This window comes from Scyliorhinus canicula, unplaced genomic scaffold (assembly GCF_902713615.1).
Source record: "Scyliorhinus canicula unplaced genomic scaffold, sScyCan1.1, whole genome shotgun sequence".
Taxonomy (NCBI): Eukaryota; Metazoa; Chordata; class Chondrichthyes; order Carcharhiniformes; family Scyliorhinidae; genus Scyliorhinus; species Scyliorhinus canicula.
The window spans coordinates 45,677-58,504 of NW_024056027.1; the positions used below are offsets into that span (position 1 = coordinate 45,677).

Sequence of the window (12,828 nt, forward strand, 5' to 3'; positions counted from 1 at the left end):
CTTCTTACTGTGCCCACCCCAGTCCAATGCCGGCATCTTCACATCCTGTTCACATCCTGGGGCTGTTTAGTACAGGGCTAAATCGCTGACTTTGAAAGCTGGCCAGCAGCATGGTTCGATTCCCGTACCAGCTTTCCTGAACAGGCGCCGGAATGTGGCGACTAGGGGCTTTTTGCAGTAACTTCATTTGAAGCCTACTCGTGACAATAAGCGATTTTCATTTCATTTTTCATTTCATTTCATTTCCTGATTATATCAGATAGATATTGTTCTGACAGTGCCACCTGGTGTAAATAATTTGATTGAATGTCCAAAGATTGGATTGGATTTTGTTTATTGTCATGTGTACCGAGGTACAGTGAAAAGTATTTTTCTGCAAGCTGCTCAACAGATGATTACATGAAAAGAAAAGGAAGTAAAAGAAAATACATAATAGGGCAACACAAGGTACACAATGTAACTACATAAACACCGGCATCGGGTAAAACCTGGTAGGAGTTAATGTGGACATGCTGAATTTCCATAGTTTCGGGAGGAAGTATAGGCTCTGTTGTGCTTTCTTGGTGGTAGCGTCTACGTAGGTAGACCAGGACAGATTTTTGGAGATGTGCACCCTAGGAATTTGGAACTGCTAACCATCTCCACCTCGGCCCGTGATGCTGACAGGGGTGTGTACAGTAGTTTGCTTCCTGAAGTCAATGACCAGCTCTTTCGTTTTGCTGGCATTGAAGGAGAGATTGTTGCAGCTGCACCAGTCCTCTAGACTCTCGATCTCCCTTCTGTATTCATCGTCATTTGAGATCCGGCCCACTATGGTCGTATCATCAGCAAGCACAGGGATGAAGGGCCAAATTATTTCCATCGATAATTGAATGAACAGTCAATTTCAGGGAATAGAGAGAAAAAGAGAGGGGAATAGAGAGAAAAAGAGAGGGAAAGCAATGATTCTGAGACAGAACCCAGTCCAAATAGAATCCGGGAGCTGAAAGCAAGGTTGGAAACGCTTTAAAATCTCTCCTTATTCCCAGAAATGAAATACAAGAGAGTACTGGGACGGCATGATGGTGCGGCAGTTAGTACTGCTGCCTCATTGTTCCCAGATCCTGGGTTCAATCCCGGCCCCGGGTCACATTCTCCCAGTGTCTGCATGGGTCTTACCCCCACATCCCAAGAATATATGTAGGGTAACTGGATTGGCCACGTTAAATTGCCCTTTAATTGGAAAAATGTATATAGCGAGCACCTATTTACAAAAATGGGTGTGACTTTTTTTTGAAAAGCAATTGATCTCAATGGGGTAACAAATTTATTTTCACTGCAGTGTCACAGTTCAATGGCGCTGTAATTACCCAGTATTCCCTTCGTATGTGCAAGTGCCCTATTCGCTACACAGGAGCCAACCGCTCAGGCGCAATGCTGGGCTGTATGTGGAGCATGCGCAGTGTCACTTTGCTCGGGGCCCTGTGCGTGCGGGAGACGCTTTTCTGAACGGGTGAGAGTTGGTGGGCCGGAGGGGGGAATGGAGCCGGGAGTGGGGGTGGGGAGGGAGCCGAGGCTTCATAAACATCCAGTGCAGGTCTCACAACCTCAATAGGAACCTGGAAGCCCCGAGTTGTAACACCCAGGCTTTTACCCCTATGAACAGGCCCAAGTGACCGGCCGCCACCTTGGATCAGTGGGGAGTGACGCGCATGCGCCGTTATGTGACGCAATAGTGTGGGCGGGGCCTCAGGGTCCCGGTGACCAGGGAAGAGTTTCCTTTGGGACATTTCTGTTCTCAGAGCTGGATTCAGGTGGACGCAGAGGCGACACTGGTTCAGGTGGTGATGGACATCCTGGTGCATCCTCAGCCACCAAGAGTAAATATACAACATGTCGAGGATTTGAAAGATAGAAACATGCCCCAATTTGATGCATTTTTGTTTATGAGGCATCGAGGTGTCCTTCAATTCTCAGCAACATTTGTCACTGAGCCACACAGGGGAATATCAGAGCAGGTGGACAAAAGCTTGTCTGCAAGGTATGTTTTAAAGAGATTCTGAAAATAGGAAAGTGAAGGAGTGAGCAGGAGAGGTTTAAGGAAGAATTTCCACAGCTTGGCTCTCAGGCAACTGAAAAAACAGGCACCAGTCAAAGCGATTAATATTGCAAATGCTAAATACAGCATTGTGGCCCAGTGGGTTAACCCTGCTGCCTCACAGCGCCGAGGTCCCAGGTTCGATCCCAACTCTGGGTCACTGTCCGTGTAGAATTTGCACATTCTCCCCGTGTTTGCGTGGGTTTCGCCCCCACAACCCATCTTTGGTGGATTGGCCACGTTAAATTGCCCCTTAATTGGAAAAAATGAATTGGGTACTCTAAATTTATTTTTTAAAAAGCAAAAAATATTGAGAATGCTCATGACCATAACATGTAAGATGTAGAGCATAGTAGGCCATTCGGCCCATCGAGTCTGCCCTGCCATTCCATGAAATGGTGGCTGATCTGACATCCTCAATTCCACTTTCCCGTCTTATCCCTATAATTTCCTTGATTCCCTTCCTGATTAGCAATTGTCTATCTCAGTCTGAGTCCAGAATTAGATGAGAGCAAACATCTCGGTGGCTGGATGAGATGACAGAGATAGGGAGACACAACCCTGGTGGAAAAGGTGCTTCTTAAACAGGAAATGTTATAGGTCACTGAGCCACTGGATTAACTCAATATTACAGGGAGGTTGAATGTGGGAGGTCATCTGAGGGTACGTTAGGATAGTTGGATCTAGAGGAAATAAGAGAATGGATTGGGTAGCACAAGTCGATAGCACTGTGGCTTCACAGCACCAGAGTCCGAGGTTCGATTCCCCGCTGGGTCACTGCCTGTGCGGAGTCTGCACGTTCTCGCCGTGTCTACGTGGGTTTCCTCTGGGTGCTTCAGTTTCTTCCTCCTGTCCAAAGATGTGCATGTTAGGTGGATTGGCCATGCTAAATTGCCCTTATTGTCCAAAAAGGTTAGGAGGGGTTATTGGGTTACTGGGATAGGGTAGAAATGAGGGCTTAAGTGGGTCGGTGCTGACTCGATGGGCTGAATGGCCTCCGTCTGCACTCGGCCAGACCAGGTAAGGATGGCAGATTTTCTTTTCTGTTCATTCTCGGGATGTGGGTGTCGCTGGCTGGGCCAGCATTCACTGCCCATCCCTAATTGCCCTTGAACTGAGGGCATGTCAGAGCATTTTAAGGATCAACAGCTGACTGTGGATCTGGAGTCACATGTCGGCCAGACCAGGTAGGATAGAAGATTTTCTTCACCCCACCCAGGCCCACCCCACCCATGCCCACTCCATCCTCAAACCCCATCCAAATCAAGTCCTTGGAGACGAATGTGGCAATTTGGCATGGCTAATGCACCTAACAGGCCAATCCACCTAACCCTGCCAATCCACCTAACCGGCTAATCCACCTAACCTGGCCAATCCACCTAACCTGCCAATCAACCTAACCCGGCCAATCCACTAACCTGGCCAATCCACCTAACCTGGCCAACCTGTGCGTGGGAGGAGCTGAAAGGGAGCGGTAAATTCCCTACTTTAAAAAAAAACTTAACTTGCAGTTTGCAGTGAGTGGGAGGAGTAAATTGCGCTCTGGGAAGGTGAGTGAATTGATATATTTGGGCAGCGGCCTCAACCTGAGACACTACCCGGGTAGTGTCTCCCACCCGCCCTCCTCTAACCAAAAAAAAAGACTTGAAAAGGAGCAGCGGACACCAGATTCTCGGCGGGAGCAGTGGCGAGGGGTCTTTGCAAAGGTAAGTTTACCTCTTTAAAACTTTAAAAACTTACCTGGAAGAACGACATCACAGCAAAGCAGAGATCTGATTGGCTGGTAAGGAAAGTGCTCCAATTAGCAGCAGCTGGGAGAAATTTAACTCTTCGTGTGTTGGTAAGTATTGTGATTGGTAAGTAAAATCTTTGTTCCTTTCACTTATTAATTATTTGATAGTATAGTTTGTAGTCAGTTAAGGTAAAGGGTAAAAACGGCAAGAGATCCCAGATCCGTGTTATGCTCCTGGTGCTCAATGTGGGAGTTCAGGGATGCGGCCGATGTCCCTGACTCCTTCATGTGCGCGAAGTGTGTCCAGCTGCAGCGCCTGTTAGACCGCATGACGGCTCTGGAGCTGCGGGTGGACTCACTTTGGAGCATCCGCGATGCTGAGGAGGTCGTGGATAGCACGTTCAGTGAGTTGGTCACACCGCAGATTAGGATTGGTGAGGGAGACGGGGAATGGGTGACCAAAAGGCAGAGAAAGAGCAGGAAGGCTGTGCAGGTGTCCCCTGCGGTCATCTCCCTCCAAAACAGGTATACCGTTTTGGACACTTTTGGGGGAGATGACTCACCAGGGGAAGGCAGTAGTAGCCAGGCTCATGGCGCCGTGGCTAGCTCTGCTGCACAGAAGGGCGGGAAAAAGACTGGCAGGGTTATAGTCATAGGGGATTCAATTGTAAGGGGAGTAGACAGGCGTTTCTGTGGTCGAAAACGAGATTCCCGAAATGGTATGTTGCCTCCCGGGTGCTCGGGTCAGGGATGTCTCCGCAGGACATACTAAAGGGGGTGGGTGAACAGCCAGTTGTCGTGGTGCATATAGGCACCAACGATATAGGTAAAAAAAGGATGAGGTCCTACAATCAGAATTTAGGGAGTTAGGAGACAAGTTAAAAAGTAAGACCTCAAAGGTAGTAATCTCAGGATTGCTACCAGTGCCATGGGACAGTCAGAGTAGAAATTCAAGAATAGTAAGTATGAATAAGTGGCTTGAGAGATGGTGCAGGAGGGAGGGGTTCAGATTTTTGGGACATTGGAACCGGTTCTGGGGGTGTTGGGACCATTACAAACCGGATGGTCTGCACCTGGGCAGGACTGGAACCAATGTCCTAGGGGGTGCTTTTGCTAACACTGTTGGGGAGGTTTTAAACTAATGTGGCAGGGGGATAGGAACCAGATTAGGAAGTTAGAGGTCAGTAAAGAAGCAGCAACTAAAGCTCGTAAGGTACGAGATAATAAACTCCATGTGACTAAGGGGAAGAGTCGACAGGGAAGAGATGATGAACGCAAAGGGACAGGTGGTCTGTCGTGCATTTGTTTTAATGCAAGAAGTGTAGCAGGTAAGGCAGATGAACTTAGGGCTTGGATCAGTACCTGGGAATATGATGTTATTGGTATTACTGAGACTTGGTTGAGGGAAGGGCAGGACTGGCAATTGAATATCCCAAGGTATAGATGCTTCAGGAGGGATAGAGAGGGAGGTAGAAGGGGTGGAGGAGTTGCATTACTCGTCAGAGATGATTTCACAGCTGTGATTAAGGAGGGCACGATAGAGGATTCGAGCACTGAGGCAATATGGGTGGAGCTAAGAAATAGGAAGTGTGCAGTAACATTGTTGGGACTGTAGCCATCTAAGATGGACACCAGTCTACAAAATGGAGAACCACAAAGAATACAAGGAAAAACAGCCATAGTAAGGACACACAGCTTGCAGAAGCATTTAGCACGTACAAAAACCGGTTTCAAGGCAGCTGCAGAAACTCAGCCAAAGGTGCAAATAGGAAAACGATCTGCATACTAATGAGGTGATACCGGCCCAGTCCCAGATACAATAGAAACATTTTAAGTATCAATCGATACTTTTCAATAGCTACCCAGCCAGGATGGCGCCAGAGAAACCAGAACAATGAGCCCTAAGAACCGCCCCAGCCATCAAGGAAGGACCCTAGGATAGGGGGGTTCGAATCATATCGATTGGGAAAGACCCAATCGATCCCCAGCAGGTGAGAGAGCCCGCCCCAAGGGGCACGGACCTCTGGGGACCTATAAAAAGAAGGTCCCGCACATGGTCCGGCCTGCTGCTGTCTTCGGCCTGCTGTCTCCGGTCTGCTGTCTCCTGTTTGTCTTCAGCCTCCAGACCCTTGTCTTACACCAGCCATCGAGTAGCAGCCATCGATCAGTAAGTGCCAACGACGATCGCTACGTGACCCAGGCATTGCTTGTACTCTTGTTGACTATTAGCGAACAGAAGTTACAGTCCAGAAAGGAACAAAGGCCTTGTTCCCCTGACCTTGCTTGTTCCTACTTAGATAAGTATTAGTCGTTAATAGTAGAAGTAAGTTAGTCTTTTAGCGTGCGTATGACTTTATTGACTTGAACTTGACCTTGATACACTTGTGACGGTGTCTATAACGGCACCTGGCGACTCCAGAGCATAGATACAGATACAGAGCCAAGCCAGTGTTAAGCACACGTCCTTTATTGGAGGCGTGTTAATCACACTAACTTAGAACGACCAACATGACTTTACTACAGGCCTCCCAAAAGTAAGCATGAAGTAGAGGTACAAATATGCAGACAGATTATAGAAAAATGTAGGAGCAATAGGGTGGTTGTGATGGGAGATTTTAACTTCCCCAACATTGAATGGGATTCATGTAGTGTTGGAGGCGTAGATGGAGCAGAGTTTGTAAGGAGCATCCAGGAGAGGTTTTTTAGAGCAGTATGTAAATAGTCCAACTCGGGAAGGGGCCATACTGGACCTGGTATTGGGGAATGATCGCGGCCAGGTGGTTGATGTTTCAGTCGGCGATTACTTTGGGAATAGCGATCACAATTCCGTAAGTTTTAGAATACTCATGGACAAGGACAAGAGGGGTCCGAAAGGAAGAGTACTAAATTGGGGAAAGGCAGAGTATAACAAAATTCAGCAGGAGCTAGGGAATGTGGATTGGGAGCAGCTGTTTAAGGGTAAATCCACATTTGAAATAGAACGATACAGCGCAGTACAGGCCCTTCGGCCCTCGATGTTGCACCAACATGGAAAAAACTAAAGGCCATCTAACCTACACTATGCCCTTATCATCCATATGCTTATCCAATAAACTTTTAAATGCCCTCAATGTTGGCGAGTTCACTACTGTTGCAGGTAGGGCATTCCACGGCCTCAACGTACAACTGCAACATGACCTCATGGCTCCGGAACTCAATCCCTCTACCAATAAAGGCCATCACACCATAGGCCTTCTTCACAACCCTATCAACCTGTGGAATGTGGAAGTCTTTTAAGGAAAGGTTGATTAGAGTGCAGGACAGACATGTTCTTGTGAAAATGAGAGATAGAAATGGCAAGATTAGGGAACCATGGATGACAGGTCAAATTGTGAGACTAGCTGAGATGAAAAAGGAAGCATATGTAAGATCAAGGCGACTCAAAACTGATGAAGCTTTGGAGGAATATCGGGAAAGTAGGACGAATCTCAAACGCGCAATAAAAAGGGCTAAAAGGGGTCATGAAATATCTTTGGCTAACAGGGTTAAGGAAAATCCCAAAGCCTTTTATTCGTCTGTAAGGAGCAAGAGGGTAACTAGGGAACGATTGGCCCACTCAAAAACAAGAGAGGGAATTTATGCGTGGACTCAAAGGAAATGGGTGAGATTCTTAATGAGTACTTTGCATCGGTATTCACAAAGGAGAGGGACAAGACGGATGTTGAGGCTAGGGATGGATGTTTAAATACTCCAGGTCAAGTTGCCATATGGAAAGGGGAAGTTTTGGGTATTCTAAAAGACATTAAGGTGGACAAGTCCCCAGGACCGGATGGGATCTATCCCAGATTACTGAGGGAAGCGAGGGTCGAAATAGCTGGGGCCTTAACAGATATCTTTGCAGCATCCTTGAGCACGGGTGAGGTCCCGGAGGACTGGAGAATTGCTAATGTTGTCCCTTTGTTTAAGAAGGGTAGCAGGGAAAATCCAGGGAATTACAGACCTGTGAGCTTGACGTCAGTGGTAGGCAAACTGTTGGAGAAGATACTGAGGGATAGGATCTATTCACATCTGGAAGAAAATACACTTATCAGTGATAGGCAGCATGGTTTTGTGCAGGGAAGGTCATGTCTTACAAACCTAATAGAATTCTTTCAGAAAGTGACAAAGTTAATTCATGAGGGAAGGGCTGTAGATGCCATATACATGGACATTAGTAAGGTGTTTAATAAGGTTTCCCATGGCAGGTTGATGGAAAAGTGAAGTCGCATGGGGTTCAGGGTGTGTACTAGCTAGATGGATAAAGAACTGGCTGGGCAACAGGAGACAGAGAGTAGTGGTGGAAGGGAGTGTCTCAAAATGGAGAAGGGTGACTAGTGGTGTTCCACAGGGATCCGTGCTCGGACCACTGTTGTTTGTGATCGACATAAATGACCTGGAGGAAGGTATAGGTGGTCTGATTAGCAAGTTTGCAGATGATACTAAGATTGGCAGATAGCGAGGAGGACTGTCAGAGAATACAACAAAATATAGATATTTTGGAGAGTTGGGCAGAGAAATGGCAGATGGAGTTCAATCCAGGCAAATGCGAGGTGATGCATTTTGGAAGATCAAATTCAAGAGCGGACTATATGGTCAATGGAAGGGTCCTGGGGAAAATTGATGTACAGAGAGATCTGAGAGTTCAGGTCCATTGTACCCTGAAGGTGGCAACGCAGGTTGATAGAGTGGTCAAGAAGGCATACAGCATCCTTGCCTTCATCGGACGGGGTATTGAGTACAAGAGTAGGCGGGTCATGTTACAGTTGTATAGGACTTTGGTTAGGTCACATTTGGAATACTGCGTGCAGTTCTGGTCGCCACATTACCAGAAGGATGTGGATGCTTTGGAGAGGGTGCAGAGGAGGTTCACCAGAATGTTGCCTGGTATGGAGGGTGCTAGCTATGAAGAAAGGTTGAGTAGATTAGGATTGTTTTTGTTGGAAAGACGGAGGTTGAGGGGGGACCTGATTGAGGTCTACAAAATTATGAGAGGTATGGACACGGTGGATAGCAACAAGCTCTTTCCAAGAGTTGGGGTGTCAGTTACAAGGGGTCACGATTTCAAGGTGAGAGGGGGAAAGTTTAAGGGAGATGTGCGTGGGAAGTTTTTTTACGCAGAGGGTGGTGGGTGCCTGGAACGCTTTACCAGTGGAGGTGGTAGAGGCGGGCACGATAGCATCATTTAAGAGGCATCTAGACAGGTATATGAACGGGCGGCAACAGAGGGAAGTAGACCTTGGAAAATAGGAGACAGGTTTGGATAAAGGATCTGGATCGGCGCAGGCAGGGAGGACTGAAGGGCCTGTTCCTGTGCTGTAATTTACTTTGTTCTAATCCACCTAACCTGGCCAATCCACCTAACCTGGCCGATCCACCTAACCTGGCCAATCAACCTAACCTGCACATCTTTGAACTCTGTGAGGAATCCGGAGCACCCGGAGGAAACTCACACAGACACAGGGAGAACGTGCAAACCCCACACAGTCACCCAGGGCCGGAATTGAACCTGGGTCTCTGGTGCTGTGAGGCAGCAGTGCTAACCACTGTGCCACCTCCTGTCTTACAACCCTCAAGAGAAAAAAATACCTTCATCTCCATCTGAAATGGGTGACCCCTTATTTTGCAACAGTGACGCCTTGTTCTAGATTCTCCCACAAGAGGAAACATCCTCTCCACATCCACCCTGTCAAGACCCCTCAGGATCTTATATCATTCAATCCAGGTTTGACCCAAAACTTTAAATCTGTGTCCCGGCTGCTTGTACGATCAGTGAATTGAAACGGAGTTTCTTTGTCCACCTGATGGAAACCTGGCATAATCTTGTGTCCCTGAATCAAATCTCCCCTCAGCCTCCTTTGCTGGAACCATTCTGGTAAATCTCCTCTGCACCTTCTCCAGGAACCTTCACATCCTTCCTGAAGAGTGGTGACCAGAGCTTTATAAAGATTCATAGAATAGAATTGGAGCCATAGAATTCCTACAATGCAGAAGGGGGCCATTCGGCCCATTGAGTCTGCAGTGATTCTCTGCAACGGCACCCTGTCTAGGCCCACACCCCTACCCTGTCCCTGTAACCCCATAGCCCCACCTAACCTGCACATCCTTGGACACTAAGGGGTAATTTATCAAGGCCAATCCACCTAACTTTCCCTTCTTTGGACTGTTGGAGGAAACCTGAGCACTGGGTGGAAACCCACGCAGACATGGGGAGAAAGTGCAAACTCCACACACACAGTCACCAAGGCCGGAATTGAACCCGAGTCCCTAGCGCTGTGAGGCAGCAGTGCTGATCACCGTGCCACCAGAAGCATAGTTTTGGTATCAATATTACTGTTTATGAATAAAAGCAAATTACTGCAGATGCTGGAATCTGAAGCCAAAGAGAAAATGCTGGAACATCTCAGCAGGTCTGGCAGCATCTGTAGGGAGAGAAAAGAGCTAACAAAGGACCATCTGGACTCAACATGAGATCTTTTCTCTCCCTACAGATGCTGCCAGACGTGCTGAGATGTTCCAGCATTATCTCTTTGGTTACTGTTTATGAAGCTCAAGATCGAATTTGCTTTGCCATCTATTCTCTTTAATATGACTTGTAGATGTACAAAATCTCTCTTCACCTCTTTCTCTGTCCTCCTTTAAGAGGCCAGTTGGGTTTCTGTGACAATCCAGCAGTTTTCATGGTCACTTTTTCCCAGTGCCGGCCCCACAAATGACCAGATTCATTCAGCTCAATTTCACAACCTGCCTTTGTGTTTCTGTGGGTTCTCTCTCACTCCCTATTTTCTCTTTTCAATCAGTTTCACAGGGTGTTCGAAGGGGAGGCTTCAAAGTCCGGAAACTCAAACCAAGCATCACATCAGGATCTGACAGAGCCCTCAATTTATCATATCCTAAATATCAGCGGATTTTGAACATGGAAGGAAAAAGCATCGTTCACAGTGGGGAGAAACCGTACACGTCATCAGGCCCCATGAGACAGAAATGCAGCCGCACTGAGGAGAAACCGTGGAAATGTGCGGACTGTGGGAAAGGATTCACTTCCCCATCCAAGCTGGAAATTCATCGACGTGTTCACACTGGGGAGAGACCATTCACCTGCTCCTCGTGTGGGAAGGGATTCGCTAAGTCATCCAACCTGCTGAGTCACCAGCGAGTTCACACAGGGGAGAGGCCATTCACCTGCTCCACGTGTGGGAAGGGATTCACTCAGTCATCCCACCTGCTGAGTCACCAGCGAGTTCACACTGGGGAGAGACCGTTCACCTGCTCCACGTGTGGGAAGGGATTCATTCGGGCATCCGCCCTACTCAGTCACCAGCGAGTTCACACAGGGGAGAGACCGTTCACCTGCTCCACGTGTGGGAAGGGATTCGCTCAGTCATCCACACTGCGGAAACACCAGCGTGTTCACACTGGGGAGAGACCGTTCACCTGCACCGAGTGTGGGAAGGGATTCACTCAGTCATCCCACCTGCTAAGTCACCAGCGTGTTCACACTGGGGAGAGACTGTTCACCTGCTCCACGTGTGGGAAGGGATTCGCTAAGTCATCCAAACTGCTGAGGCACCAGCGAGTTCACACAGGGGAGAGGCCATTCACCTGCTCCACGTGTGGGAAGGGATTCACTCAGTTGTCCGCCCTGCTCAGTCACCAGCGAGTTCACACTGGGGAGAGACCATTCACCTGCTTCACCTGTGGGAAGGGATTCGCTCATTCATCCACCCTGCGGAAACACCAGCGTGTTCACACTGGGGAGAGACCGTTCATCTGCATCAAGTGTGGGAAGGGATTCACTCTGTCATCCAACCTGCTGAGTCACCAGCGAGTTCACACTCGGGAGAGACCGCTCACCTGCTCCACGTGTGGGAAGCGATTCACTCAGTCATCCAACCTGCTGGGTCACCAGCGAGTTCACACTGGGGAGAGACTGTTCACCTGCTCCACGTGTGGGAAGGGATTCACTCGGTCATCCACACTGCGGAAACACCAGCGAGTTCACACTGGGGAGAGACCGTTCACCTGCTCCACGTGTGGGAAGGGATTCACTGAGTCATCCTACCTGCTGAGTCACCAGCGAGTTCACACTGGGGAGAGACCATTCACCTGTTCCCAGTGTGGGAAGGGATTCACTCAGTCATCCAACCTGCTGAGTCACCAGCGAGTTCACACTGGGGAGAGACCGTTCACCTGCATCGAGTGTGGGAAGGGATTCACTGATTCATCCACACTGCGGAAACACCAGCGTGTTCACACTGGGGAGAGACCATTCACCTGCTCGACGTGTGGGAAGGGATTCACTCAGTCATCCCACCTGTTGCGTCACCAGCGTGTTCACACTGGGGAGAGACCATTCACCTGCTCCACGTGTGGGAAGGGATTCACTCAGTCATCCAACCTGCTAAGTCACCAGCGAGTTCACACTGATTAGAGACCGTTTCAATGTCCAGACTGTGGGAAGAGCTATAATAGTTCTTGGGAATTGATGAGTCATCAACGTGTTCACACTGACGAGAGACCGTTCAGGTGCTCTCAGTGTGGGACTGGGTTCAGACAATCATCTTACCTCACTGCACATCAACGAATTCACACCGGGGAGAGGCCATTCACCTGCTCCCAGTGTGGGAAGGGATTCACCACTTCATCCCACCTGCTGAAACACCAACGAGGCCACAAGTAACCACAGTGATTGGATTTTGCTGTGAACTCACATTCAGGACTGAACCATGTTCATTTGGGTCTCTTTCTGCTGATGACAAACTCCGGCCCATTTACAGGGGCTAATATTCTGGCTGAAAGTTAAATAAATTAGAATTATGTTAAATACGCAGTGTTGAAACTTTTTAATATCTCTGACACAAGTTAGTTCCTTTTGAAGTTCTCTCGCTCTCTCCTGTCTCTTCCATCCTCACCTCCAACAAGAAGTGTGAGGAGCTTGTGGAGCTTCTTTGTGACTGAGATTGAGTCAATCCGATCAGCTGCCTCTGCTGCTTCCCGCCCTTCC

The 12,828-nt window shown here is 48.4% G+C and overlaps 1 protein-coding gene across 1 annotated transcript; it reads left to right on the forward strand.

Annotated features, from left to right (window-relative positions):
- Positions 1–10,830: 10,830 nt before the first annotated feature.
- Positions 10,831–12,520, forward strand: LOC119961679 (zinc finger protein 229-like; the record flags this gene model as incomplete). Its single annotated transcript, XM_038788970.1, has 1 exon — positions 10,831–12,520. A coding segment is annotated over one exon (1,425 nt), but the record flags the coding sequence as incomplete, so codon positions are not given.
- Positions 12,521–12,828: the final 308 nt, after the last annotated feature.